The sequence below is a fragment of the Anas platyrhynchos genome, chromosome 11, assembly GCF_047663525.1.
Source record: "Anas platyrhynchos isolate ZD024472 breed Pekin duck chromosome 11, IASCAAS_PekinDuck_T2T, whole genome shotgun sequence".
NCBI lineage: Eukaryota > Metazoa > Chordata > Aves > Anseriformes > Anatidae > Anas > Anas platyrhynchos.
In genome coordinates this window covers 14,109,638-14,123,042 of record NC_092597.1, presented here as the reverse complement: position 1 = coordinate 14,123,042, position 13,405 = coordinate 14,109,638, and the positions used below count along the sequence as shown (strand labels likewise).

General features: G+C 61.3%; 1 protein-coding gene across 4 annotated transcripts in view; it reads right to left on the bottom strand.

Annotated features, from left to right (window-relative positions):
- Window positions 1-993: 993 nt before the first annotated feature.
- Window positions 994-13,405, bottom strand: part of ZNF609 (zinc finger protein 609) — a 49,349-nt gene continuing 36,937 nt past the window's right edge. For 2 of the 4 annotated variants that reach the window (XM_072043502.1, XM_072043504.1), the window contains exons 4-10: window positions 7,444-7,531; window positions 4,994-7,346; window positions 4,367-4,730; window positions 3,946-4,121; window positions 3,236-3,452; window positions 3,052-3,121; window positions 994-2,929 (exon numbers count right to left, since the gene is read on the bottom strand). In XM_072043502.1, coding sequence (XP_071899603.1) covers window positions 2,923-2,929; window positions 3,052-3,121; window positions 3,236-3,452; window positions 3,946-4,121; window positions 4,367-4,730; window positions 4,994-7,346; window positions 7,444-7,531 — 3,275 coding nt within the window. In that variant the 3' untranslated portion in view covers window positions 994-2,922. Of the gene's footprint in view, window positions 3,122-3,235; window positions 3,453-3,945; window positions 4,122-4,366; window positions 4,731-4,993; window positions 7,347-7,443; window positions 7,532-13,405 lie in introns of all 4 variants that reach the window. The other 2 variants (XM_027466515.3, XM_072043505.1) reach the window with 2 other exon arrangements.

Below are 13,405 nucleotides of genomic sequence, written 5' to 3'. Positions count from 1 at the left end.
CTGGCTGGCTTCCTTCGAGCGCCACATGAGAAGGGTGTATTTATAAACCGGGCCCTGGAGCCGTGTCGCGAGCTCTCTTCCTGGCCTGGCTGCTTGCGTGTGGAATTGTCCGTGTGTGCTTTGTTCTGCTCTCACTCTTCTGTGGAGGATTTTGTTAAAAGCTGAAGCCAAGCCATTCCATAAACATCATGGTCAGTGTTTTCTGTCTGGGGGAGAGAGGTGGGGCCGGGCTACGAGTTTGTGTGAATAAATCATCTTAAAGTTTGCGTCTCGTTGCCCTCCTTCCCCTCCAACACAGTGAAACAGGACAGACGTGGGCTCGAGGGGCGAGGAGCTGGGGGCTCTAATCCCTTTTAGAAGGGGACTTTGGGGGGATTTTGGTTTAAAATCAGGTGGTTGCTGTTTGTCCACCTGTCTCCCTGTCCCTAACCTGCTGGGGTGGGAACGGCTGTGCTCCTTCCATGCTGGTGAGGCGTGAGCTCCCAAGTGTGGCTGTTATCCCAAGCTCGTTAAGAACCCGCAGTTATTGGTGCCTCTCCAGCAGGCACCCCACACTCACAGCTGCTGGCGCTGTCTCTGGCCGCCTGGACCTGCAGTGGGGCAGCCTTGGTGAAGGGCTGAGGCTGCGGGGCTGGTGCCAGGGGAGGACAGGACCCCGCTGCGTGTGCCTGGTCAAGGCTCTCACTGCCCTGCTTCCAGCACACCCGCCCCATTAAATAGCTGTTGCTTGTTAAAGCCTCAGTTCCTCCTGTTACCTCTCAGCAGCAGACCTTCCCGACAAGTCCCTCATCAGTCATCCCTTCAGCTGCATTCCTAGGGCTTTGAATGGCACTGGGATGCTGTGCTGGCAGGTCCCCGCAGGCTGGGCACCGTGATGGTAGTGAAGGCCCCCATGTCCCCTCCACCCCAAAGCCCAGCGTCCGTGTTGGCTGGGGATGGAGGAGTCGGGGGGAGCAGGGACAGGAAGAAAAAGCCACCCTCACAGGTTTGTGATTGTCTCTTAAAAAGATTTATTCTCTCTCCTTGCCCAAATGTACAAAGGCAAGAAGAGTACAGTTTGTATATATATATATTTATATATATATATATAAAAAACAAGGAACTTGGTAATAATGTACACTTTACAGAAGGGCAGAATCAGGAAGACTGAAATGAAACCCAACACAGCAACTCCAATGGAAACGAGCGCTATAAACATCAACGGTGCAACACCCGGGCAGGGGCTGGGGACAGGGCCCCGGGGGGCTGCTGGGGGCCCCGCGGGCAGGGGCTGGCCCTGGGAACGTCCAAGGGCCCTGTGCTGCTTCAGCTGCTGGCTCACTTGACACCTAAAGGGAGAGGCAAGCGGGTCCCAAGGAGGTGGGAGCAGCCCCCCACCCACCCAGGCACCCTCCTCGCGTGCTGGAGCAGCCTCGGCGGGGTGCACCAAGGGGCTCCCCGCATCGCCCCGACCCCACCACCTCGCAAAGTCAACGAAGAGAGGAAAGAAAAAAAAAAATGAGTCGAACTAAGAGGCGTCGAAGAGAGCAGGCTGGGGCCGCCACGCTGCCGGGGTCAGAACCGGGGCCAGCAAGCATCTCTCCAACCAGGTAAAGTGGGTGAAGGGAACAGGGCAGGGAGGATGGGACGGGACAGGGGGAAGAAAACAAAACCCAAAAACAACAGCTTTCAAACAATTGCTTTTTACAGTATGTACAGAGCCCGGCGGGCAGAGCATCCCGGTACAGCCGGGTGTGACGCGCGCGCACGCACACGACGGAGACTGCCGCAGACCGAGGGGACCCCCCCGGCACTTCCCTGGCCTGGGAGGGACGGCGGCGGGCAGGGATGGGGGGGGACAGCCGGGGCGGCCGCGGGCCGAGGTAGCGAGGTGGCCCGGGGGGAGCCACACCGCAGCTGGGGCGGGCAGAGGACCAGAAAGCCCCTGTCCTGGGGCGCCGGGAAGCGGCTTCGGGGGGCTGGTGCCCTGCACCCCGGGTGCCTCCGGCAGAGCCTAAGTGTGCTTGTTCCTCGCTGAGCTCTGCTCGCAGCCTGGGGAAGCCGACGGAGACAGGGAAGAGAGGACGCAAAGCGTGGCCGCTTTCCCTGGGGCGCAGGGCAGAGGAAAGGCCCTGGGGCAGGGTGGGTGGGTTGCAGAGTCACAGCTCAGAAACCAACTCGGAAGCCTCGGAAATGAGCTTCAGTCAGGGCTGGACCATAACAAGGCACTGGGGGAGAAACCCTGGCAGCAGGGCCGGGTGGTGGGTGCTGCTCACGGCAGCCCCCAGCGCCCCAGCCCGGAGCCATGGGGCTGGGAGAGGGGCTGAGGCCGATGGAGGCAGGGAGGCCGCCTGACCTGCTGATGTGCACACCCCCATGGCTGTGTCCCACAAAGCTGCCGTCCCCCCCCCCGTGTCCCTGTCCCCTGCCTTGGCCCTGTGTCACCCACACAGAGCTGCTGGAACTTCCTTTCCTGAGACCGTGCCTCCCCTTGGGGATCGGCCCCGCAGGTTGAGCCTCACGGGGGGGGGACACAGGGAGGGGGCCCCATCCTGCACCGCCCGCCCCAAGTCCTGTGATGCTCAGCCCCAACGGAGACGCGGCAACTCGCAGGGGCACAGCAGGGCCACAAATCCATCGAGAAACCTCAGTGCTTCCGTTTCCTCTTCATATGCACCAGGCAGGCGATTCACTTCCATCCCAAGTGCCGGTGCCCAGTAGAATAAATATTTCCGTAGGTACCAGCTCGCCCGCTCGCCAAAGGGGAGGGTGTGGGGGGGATTCAGTGTGTGTCCGACGGGGGGAGAAGACAGAGTCTGCCTCAGATCGCGGCAGGAACGTCAAGCAGAACAATTAACACCATTCAACTGATGTCTAAAGGAGTCTCCAGCGTGTCCCCATGTGAGCCAGTCACATGTCTCGTACAGCCCAGGCGTCCCGGCCTCACGTCCTGCCGAACCCAAGGCCCTGTCAGCCCCTGCCTCCGCCAGCCCCCGCCGAGGGGCGAACCCCAAACCTGCGGCTCGAGGCGGCCCCGTGTCCCCCCCTCGCAGGCAGCCTTACCATTCTCACCTCCGGGGCGGTGGGTATAGGGAGGGAGCGGAGCCCTGCTGGCTGGCCACGATGGCTGTGGAGGACAGACCTGCAGGGAGAGGTCTCGTCAGGAGGCTGGGGAGCGCTGGAGGCGGCCAAAGCAGAGCTTGCCGCGGGGGCTCTGGCTCCCCAAACCCCGCCAGGGGTGAGGTGGGGCTCTCACCTGTTGCATAGGGCAGGTTGTACTGCGCCGGCAGCAGCGAGTACCCGAGGTGGTGGTGGTGGTGATGTGTCGAGAGCAGGCGCTGAGATGGTGAGGTCCGGGGACGGTCCGTGCTCCTCTCCCCGCTGCCAGCTCCCCCGACGCTGCTGCAGCTCCCGCCGCCCCCCACCACTCCGCAGCCGCCGCGGTCCCTCTCCTGAGATGTCTTCTCACTTATCTGCAGAGGAAAAAACAAGCGGGCACTGAGGGATGCGGGCGGGCAGCTTGCAGTGATGGGGCCGGCTCCATCCCCACCACCTCGGCTTGGCATGGGCACCCCGGACTGCAGAGCTGTCCCAGCGGCTGCTCCACCATGCCCCGCTGGGACAACATCGCCCCTGCCTTGTCTAAAGGCTCCCCATGGCGCTGCTGGCACAGAGTGGAGGTGATGGGATAGGTGGCAACCAGCCCAAAAGCTACGGGGAGGTTGCAGAGCTGGTCAGCAGATCCCAGCCAAGCAGCTGGGACCCAAGCCAGAGGTCGCGCCAGGCCTGAGGACACGTGGAGTTGTCCCCGTGCCTCCAGACCAGCACATTTGGCTCATCCATCCCAAAAAGGGCTGCATCGTGGGACTACTCTACAGCCCCACGTCTCCTGAAGGAGTTGCTCCAGGCACCTTCCTGAAGCTGCTGCACAGAGCTAGGCCAAGCCAGCGTGCTCCTGAGCCTCACCGTGGGCGATTTGCTCTTGTAGTGGCTGGCGTGCTGCTGCAGGATGTCCAGGGCCTTGGACTCAGAGCTGGATTTACAGCTGACGCTGGGGCTGGCTCGGGACTTGTCGCTGTCATCGCTCCCGGATGCCTTGCTCCCATACGGGGAGAAGGAATAGCTGGAGGGAAGGTACGATCCTGGGGGGAAAGAAGGCAGTCAGGGCATGGGGACACAGCGGGTTTGCTGCACAGGATCCAATAAGTTGTGGCTGCAACCCGGTGAACATCCCAGCAGCGGCACGAAGACCACAGCAGATGCTCCCCTGCCCACCCCCTGGTCGCTCCCAGAGCCTGACCCACAAAGACTACCAGGACACAGGCACAGCCCGGGGAGGGACGTCCCCCCAGGGTGAGATGTCCCCGAGATTGTCGTGGCTCCCTACCTGGGTAATTCTGCATCATGACCGTGGGCATGGCCCGGTAGCTGGGGTGGTTGGGGTCGTACGACTGGCTGTAGGAGTAGCCGTGCATGTAGGGGATGTAGGACTGATGCTGTGTGAGGGGTGAGGACACGGGGACGTGGACACTGGGTCTGGGGTCCTTTCCCACCATGCGAGCCTCCTCGGTGGGGGTCAGTTTGCACTCGGAGCTGGTGCTCTCCTTCCCGTCCTCCTTGGACACGTCTTTGCTGCGATTTCTTTCTTCCTTCAATTTTCTGTCCCGCTCCTCTTTCCACCGCTCATCCTCCGTCTTGATGTCCGAGTACTTTGCAGGGTAAACGTAGGTCCACATACGGGGCTCTGCTTCCTGCAAGAACCAGATCAGTGTCAGAGCAGCTGCCTCCCCCTGGCCCTACATGCCCCAAAACTGGGCTGGACTGGGAAGAGACCAGAGCAGCCCCCTCCCTTCCCCAGCCTCATCCTTGCCAGCCCCAAAAGAACCTCGTGGAGTCCCATCACGGCAGGAACAAGTCCTGGAGCAGAGGACAACACACATTCTCCACACTGACGGCCCCAGCCAACCTACGGGAGAAACCCCACCGAGGGGGCAGTGAACGAGCACTGCATTACCTGTCTGTACCAGAGCACGGGGTCCACCTCTGCTTGCCGGCCGCACTCGGAGCCAGCCTTCGTCTCAGCAGTCTCCTTCCCGAGGTGGCCGGCCTCGCTCAGCTTCACCTTCAGTCCCTCGGCCACCTGGCTGCCAGACAGCTTGGACGAGTCCTCCAGCTTGGGGATGATGACGGATTTGGCCATGTCGGCACCTCCCTGCTCCTTGGCCTTGCTCAGCCCCGACTTGACGAGGTCCGTGAGGCTCGGGGCCTTGGTGAGCGTCGGGGGCATGGGCGGCTTTTGCTTCCACTCCTCCTTGAGAGCTGCCTCCCTCTCCTTCAAGCCCAGCTCCGCTTTCTTCTCCAGCCCTCGCTGCTGCTGCTGCTCCAGGCTCTGCCGCTGCTTCTGCTGCTCCTCGTACTGCTGGCGGTAGGCAGGGTTGGTGCTCAGCAGGTGAGCGTGGTAGCCCTGCTCGTTGTAGCCGTAGGGCGGCACGTAGGCGTACTGGTTGTAGTAGAGGGACTGCATGTACATGTTGGGGCGCTGCTGGATGACCGAGGGCTGCTGGCTGGAGCTGCCGAGCTCTGCCTTCTTCTCTTCGCTGCCCTCGCTCTTCACCTTCACCTCCGGGTTCTCCTGTTCCTCGTCCTTCTTCAGCTTCAAGGCTTGTGTCTCGGCCGCAGCCTGGCTGCTCGGGTTCAAGGGACCTGGACTTGCCTGGGGGTAGCCAGGGGAGTAGTAGGTTTCAAAGCCTTGGTAATAGGGAGACTCTTTGCTCTGGGGTTGTGGGGGGAAAAGAGCTTTTTTGGCGCCTTCCTTGACCAACTGCTCTGGGTCCTTCGCCTTCACGCTCTCCAGCTTGCCCTCCCCATCCTCCCCAGCGTCGGAGATGTCCGAGTAGGCTGGGCTGTTGGTTTTCACTGAGCTCGCCTCTGCCCCGTTCTGGGTGACGACGTGAAGCGGGGTCATGGGTTGGGCCGGGTTGGTGTTCTCCAGCCTGCTGGCACCACCGATGGAGGGGCTCGGGGCGTTGTCAGTGAAGCTGTAGATCTTATCTGCCTCAGCCTTGATGCTGGCAAGCCGGCTCTGGTGGGGGTCGGACGAACCGTTCAGCAGTCCCTCACCTTTCGTCCCGAGGTCGCTGGATTCTCCCCGGAAGGGGCTCTTGCCTTCCTCTGCTCTGCAGACCTTGCCGGGGGTCAGAGGGTTTTCCACCTCTTTGGGCTCCTTCTTCTTCTTGTCCTTCTTCTTCTTCTCCTTGGAAGGGGTGAGGGCGGGGTTGACAGTGAAGGGCTCTCCCATCACTGTAGGTTTGGGCTGGATGGGTTTGAGCTGAGGGCTGTTGGGCATGGTCTGGACCACGGCGGTGGTGAGGCCCGTGGAGGAGCCAGGGCTGGCGGCGGTGAGGGTGGCTGTCTGGAAGGTGTAAATCGGCTGGGGAGGAATGGCTGGTGCGATGGGTCTGGCAGACTTCAAGCTTTTGGAAGGCATCTTTTCCTGCTTAGCACCAGATGCCTTCTTGGACTTGTCCTTATCAACGCACCTCTTCTCCAGCGAGTCGAAGCCATCGTTACTCGTTTCATCAGCCACCGAGGGCCCGTCCTCAGAGCCGTCGTTGGACAGGGCACCTGGGTCGGTGTCTCCTTCCCCCCCCAGCTTCTTCTTGCAGGGCACCTTGGCGCTGAACTTGCTCGACGGGGACGGGCTGTGGGGCTCCATCAAACGGACCTTGGGGGTGGCCGAGCGAGCTGGGGAGAGCGAGCCCTTCTGCGAGACGGCGGCACCGTTGCAGCTCCCAATGTCGGCGTGCAGGGAGGGCTCCTCGCCGTACTCGCTGTCCACATCTGCCTCCAGCTTGCTGTCGTCATCTGTGTGCGCGTGGGCCTGGTGGTACTTCAGCCCGTTGATGTGCTTGTACTTCTTGTTACAGTTGGGGTGGGGGCAGTCGATGAGGATGGGAGAAGGGCAGTTTCGGTCGAGGACAGCCGGCTCCACCTTCACCGTGGCGGGGGGCACCGCCGCCGAGCCCATGGAGTTTGTGCGGATGCGTTTGCTGCCCTTGGAGTCCTCCGAGCTGGAGTTCAGCTCCATGTCGGAGAGGGGTTTGCTCTTCCGCTTGGTGACGGAGGAGGGACTGGCCTTCACGTCCTCCGCCGTGCCGCTGGGCGGCGTGCGGTGGTCCGAGGAGTTCTGGCTTCCCCGGCGCCCTTTGCTGTTGGCTCCCGCCCGGGTCTTGCTGCTGTTGCTGGTCCCTTTGCTGTCCGAGGCGGCGGCCGTCTCATTCACGGGCGTGTTGCTGTTGGGGCGCATGCGCTTGCCTCTGCCCCGGCCGTTGCGCATCTCCAGGTCGCTGGTGGGAGAGTCGCAGAACCTGCGGAGAGGAGGATGAGAGTTTTATTACACGATGGCCCCATCACGCTTCCCAGGGGAAGGGGCCCAGAGGTGGACGGGACCCAGCAGGTGCTTACCGGGGAGGTGCCCAGTCGTGCTGCGTGCAGTCGAGCAGCGTCCCCACGTACGTCTTGTTCCTCCAGGTGACGTTGACCACCAGCATACCTGCAAGGCGAGGGGACAGCGTCACACACATTCACGGCTTGAGGGGCACCACGAATGGAGCTCAAAGCCCCCGGGCTCCATGGGTGGTGGTGGCGGTGGGAAGGTGACCTCCGGGGAGCCAGGGCTGCCCGTGTCCCCACGGAAAGGCCGGCGGAGGGGACGCTGCCGCCACTAGATGGCAAGCTGAGCCCGGCGTCCCTGCGCATCGCCCGCCTCTGATGGCCACCCCACGGCCCCGCACTGGGGCAAGGAGAAGCCAGCTCTGGGGAAAAGCCCTGTCCGCTGCTTCGCTTTGCTCCTGTGCCCCCAGGACACCCAGGGAGACCCCCAGTGAGGAGTCAGCCCCTCGATGCCGCGCCTGGGGCCGTGCAAAGATGTCAGGCAAAGCTGTGCAACAACGGTATTGAAAACCACCAGGAGAGTGGACGTTTCAGCTTTGGGCAAGGAAGAGAAACAGCCTAGTGAGCACAGAGCCGGAGGAGAGCCCTGCCGAGGATGCAGCCTCAGCCTCTTTGCTGGGGGTCTTGTGCAGCATCTCCTGGCCCTCCCCAGTGCTGCATGTGGGTAAGACCCAGCCTGCGCCCGCCCCGGCACTAGCACCTTCACTGGCCTCTCGTGGCCAGCAGGCTGCAAGTGCTTCCACAAGAAAGCAATTACACTAAATAATCTCAGGCCATTAGCAGAGTGAAACTCAAGTGGATATTTCCTCCCAGCGATGGACTGCTCTGATTACTGCATAACTAATTTGACCAGGAGCAGAGTCCATTGCGCTGAGTGCATTTATCTGAGCAAGGTAAAACTTGGGAGATAGAAATCTCATTTACAAGGGCAGACGAGTGCAGCTAGATATACAGCCGCACGGCCCTGGAAGATGGATGGAGCCGAGCGAGCCCAGAGCAGCTGTGCCTGAAGCACATTTGTAAATCTCGGTCCACATCCTCGCTTGCGAGGTGCCAGCAGCCAGCTGCAGGCTTTGGAGTGATAATGTACGAAACGGAGAGATGCTCGCGGAGCTGTGGCCCGAAACGCGGGTTTCCTAAACAACAAGCAAAAGCCAAGTGCTCTCTGTTCCTCCTGGAACACACCGGCAGCTCCGATGGCAGCAGGTCACGGGAAGGGGAAGCAGATCAGCAGGAGGGGAGGACGTGTCCTGGCTCCGGAGCAAGGCGCAGACCTCACGAGGCAGCGGATGCGGGTAGGACGCATGCAGGGAACGCAGCAGGCAAGAAATGAGCAGCGAAACCAACGTGGGGGCCACAGCCCCACACGAGGAGAACGTGGGGAGAGAGGGGGTGCCGGTCCCAGCATGAAGGGTGCCCACGACGCCCGGCCCAAGCCCCGTGTGCCCCAGCACAGCTCATCCTTCCCTCCGCCAGCTCTTTGAAGGCAAGCTGCAGCCACAGCCATCAGCCGCCCGTCCCCCTCCGCCTTCCCGCGTGCTGCTAGAAGTTAATTGCGTGACAAGCCACCAGAGGCTCTGCACATCCCAGGGCTGGCGTGTGATATTAGAAAGGACGTTCTGGCGTTCCTCCCTGCTGCCGTGAGCACAGCAGATGAAAGACGGGGGCTGGCGCGCTCGGTGGCCGCCCCTTCCTCCCCTCCGCAGCAGCAGCCCGGCGCGGGGCGAAGCACAAACCCCGCGACGCGTCCCAGCCTATATTTAACCCGCTGCAACCAATAGCGCCAAATCCCCTCCTAATCCTCCGACAATAACCCAGGACAATTTAAAGCAGGGGGATAGATGCTAAGCAGCTTTTTAACCCGCCGTCCCCTGTGGCAGGAGGGGATGCTCGCGGATGCAAGGACAGAGAGCAAGGAGCGAAGCCCTGCGCTTGGCGTAGGATGGCAATGTGTCACCGCTGTCCCCATCAGCCTTTGTCCTTGAGCAGAAAAGCCCTGGGATGCATCGGGCTCTGCTTTAGGAAGCTCTCCCTGTTCCCTCGGAGGGCTGGAGATGCTCAGGCACAAAGAGCCAGCAGCCTGCAGCCCCTGCGATGCTGCCGTGCTGTGCAAAGCCCGCTGGGATGACTCCAGCCCCACCTGCCTGCACGGGAAGGTGACACTTTGGGAGCGCTCCAGCGATCGATCCCGCCCAAGCCCGGCTGCAAAGCGCTAATGTCACTGCAGCAGGGCAGAGTCGCACCCGGCAGGGGAATTACAGGAGGGCTGATGCTGCTGGGCTGCTGCTGAGGAAGGCGGCAGTGGTTCTTGCTGTTTTCCTCCACAAATAAAGCCAGAGAGAGGCAGCCTGCACAAAGCCAGGAGCTGGCACGGGAGCAGGGCCCTGTGATGGATGCTTCAGCTTCACACCAGCTTCAGCCCAAGCAAGGCTGTGCAACACTGCTGGAGGAGCCGTGCTGCGAAGGGAGCCCTCTCCCCATGGCCTGAAGCCCCTCCAGGAGATGCTCCCAGGATGGTCAGGGATGGAGCGGGGCCCCAGGGGTCGCACTGAGCCCCCATCCTCGCCCTCCTGGACAATCGACCCCGGCTGAGCTCCCAGAGGAGCACGGCACAGCAGGTCGCAGCTCGAGAGCCTCCTTGTAAACAAGTCCCTTAATCCAGTGCCCGGCGGCTGAGGCCAGCCCAGCTGCTGTTCCCCAGGGCAGCTCCACACGTGCCTGAGGGAGTTCGGCACCGGCAACAGCCCTGTCTGGAGCAGAATATTGCTCACCTGTTGATAAAACAGCCTTCACACCAAGCTGACAGATGCTGAAATAAACAGTGCTTTGAGAGTGATAAGCAGTGCATTAGCTCTTCCCGAGCTCCCTGCCTCCCCGCACTGTCAAGCATTCTGCCAGCAAATATTAGATAGGAAGCGGCCGCGCTGTGGGAGTACCAGGAAATTATGCATAATAAAGCTCCACTTCTCTCCGACGACGTGCGAGCAGCCGCCTGGCTTCCAGGGCTGATGCCTCCCCCTCCGATGGGTGCCGGAGGGGAGGCAACTCTTCACCTGCCATCGCTGATCTGAAGCCGAGAGCGGTCACGGCCACGCCGTCATGGTTTTTGGAGGCTTCAAAGGGCTGCGCTGAGCCCGGGCAGGCTGCTGAATGGCTCGGCAACCTTGGAGGGGATTTACAATCGCTCACGACTTTTGGAAATGCCATTAAAGCAAATGAGAAATCCATATTCCCAGGCTCCTCTCCCTTGCTGCATAAGGCTTAAAAACTCATCTGTTTCTGGGTTCAAGTTCTCATGGCTACGAACGACGGATTTTGCTCACAGGGGATTGTGTCTCCCCCTCTGAAGCCCCAAAGCCCAGCTCCAAACAGCGCACTTGTGGCCCACCCCCGATTTAAAGCAGCCCCAACGGGACCCTCAGCAGCAATGCTGCTCCCAGCCACAAGGCAGGGCTGCAGGATCCAGCAAGGCAGCACACCAGGTATGCAGAGCCAGCAGTTTGGGAGAGGGCTCCCTCCTGGTCATGGTGAGACCTTCCAGTGCCTGCCCTCACCTCCAACCCTGCCCATCCCTATCACCTCCCAGCTGCACCCCTCCTGCTCCTCCCTCGGCTCACACCATGTCTCCGAGCTCGTGCTGGGATTTTGCAGGTTGGGCAGAAACAGGAGGCCGTTTGCCTCGTTCCTACAAGGGTTTGAAGCCCAGACATCAGCTTGTTTGAGCCACACACAGCCCCATCAGGTAGGATCTGGTCTGGTCCTGCTCCCGCTGAGCACGGGCAGGGATCTGCTGGCCCACAGGTGACACCAGCGAGGAGGATGGAGGAGAGCCGGGAGCTAACGAGGCAGCGAGCGGAGCGATGCTCTCCGGTATAATTAGATCAGTTAATAGTTGCTGCAGATCGAAATCGCACCTAACAGAATTAGGGAAACTGCCAAGACAGCTGCTCCCATGAAAGGCATTTAACAAAACACATTCCCTGCACAAGACGGGCTCGGTGAAGGGGCAGCCGTGCATGGAAGCTTCCTCATCGCGGTGGTGGGACAGCCGGGGGTGGAGAAGATGATGGTCGTGGCCATGAGACACCTGGACAAGGATGGAAGATGTCATGGAGCTCCTTGGAGCTTCACACTCCCTCCTCTGATGGACCAGCTCTGCTTGTCCTTCCGAAGATGCGGCAGACTTTGTCTTTATGACACCTTCTCCACAATTTCATGGCCATGAGGACAACCCAAAAAGCATTTCATGAGAAAAGGGAGCCACGCTGCCTTCCCCCATGCAGCCGACCCCTTCCAAGGAAGAGTTCACATCTTCAGCAGCCACAACCAGCCATGAGGCAAACCCACTGGAAGAGGAGCTGTGAAGCTGGATGAGCCCAAATATACTTTTGCCGGCACGCACAGAGCGGTGCCGATCCCCTCAGCTTCTTGGCGTGGTCAGGAGCGAGTGGAGAGGAGCAGCTGGCAGGAAGGTCAGTGTTGGAGCGATGACCATGGGGCAGCGATCCCTGAAGGCCAGCTGACATGGCCGAGCTTCGCTGCTGCTCCCGCTGCCTTTCCCCAGGGTCTGGTGGGGCTGAGGCCCACGGAGGCTCCGCTGAGGCTGCGGCATCGCGAGGCTGGGGGCAGAGGTGGAGCATGGTGGGGTGGAGGTGGGAGGTGCCGCAGAGGGACTCAGCCGTGCCCAAGGACACCTCGTGCAGCTCTGGACATGTGCCTTGCCCTGCAGCCCTTCTCCATCAGCGGGGCGAGGAGAGATGCTCGCCACATCTCCTCCAGCAACGCCCCTAACCCTGCCGGGAGAGAGGTGCCAGGCAGGGAACTGCTGAGAGGGGGATGGATTCACCCCAAGCTTCCAGGTGTACAGAACCGAGCAGGAGCGGTGCCTCTGCTGCGGGAGCTGATGTACGTGGCAGACTGGGAACGACCGAGGGAAACAGCAGGGTTTGTATTCTGCGTGACAGGAGTGCAGGGTTTGCTGCAAAAGCCATCGCTCCTGACAGCAGGAACCCAGCCGCAGCCAGCAGAGGCAGGCAGAGAAGGATCTTTGCACAAGTTCATTGAATTACTGCGGACTAAAAATAGCCGAGCTGCAGGAATCGCAGCGCGCCTCCGAGGCAGGGTCTGAGCCGAGAGCTGCACAGGCGAGGGGAGATGCAGCAGGACAGGCAGAGAGCGGCGGCTGGGGAGGAAGGGGAGCTGCACACAAACACCCAGCAGTGATGCTGAGGGAGAATGGAGCTGGGAAACCAGCAGCACGGCCACCTCCTTTGAAGGATCGGAGGGCCCCGCGCAGCCACCGGGGCTCGTGCGCTTTGTGGAGCGATGCGGAGCTGCCGTGGGAGCAGAGCACGGTGCTGGCACGGGCAGGAGGTTAGCACTTGTACGCAGCTCCCCAACGTGCCTCTTGTAAACCCCCAGCCCGGAAAGCCTGGATGAATCCTGCTCTGCTGCTCACACTTCAACGCCTCCCAGCCAGCCGAGGGGGCTGCGGGGAGGTGTTTTGGCTCTCTGCCTCCCGTGGCCTTGGGGATGCTCTGTTTGTTCCTCCTTGCGTGGCCAAATGGGCTCCGCTGTCCACCACACGCACCTTTTTCCAATTTCCACCAAAAAATACAAAATAAAAAAGCTCTCCAACCTCTCATCAGCCCTCCCCATGGGGGGCTCCAACTGTGCCAGTAAAACCAGAGCCCTGGGGCTTTCCAGCTGCAGCTCAGGGGGGTTCTGGAGTCACACAGGACCTCATCACCTTGGAAGCACTGCTGCCGGGCTGGTGCTGACCCTGACGGCTTCCCAGGCAGATCCCACAGCCCTGGGCCCAGCAGAGCAGCAGCTGCACGGCCGCTTGTTCCCTTGTCCTCACCAGCAAGGCGAGCTCCAAGACGAGGATCCCCGGGGTCTGATTTTACAGCCTGTGGCTTCCTCCTGCCTTGGGAGCAGCAGAAAAAACCACCCTGACAGCTCCCCGCTGCCT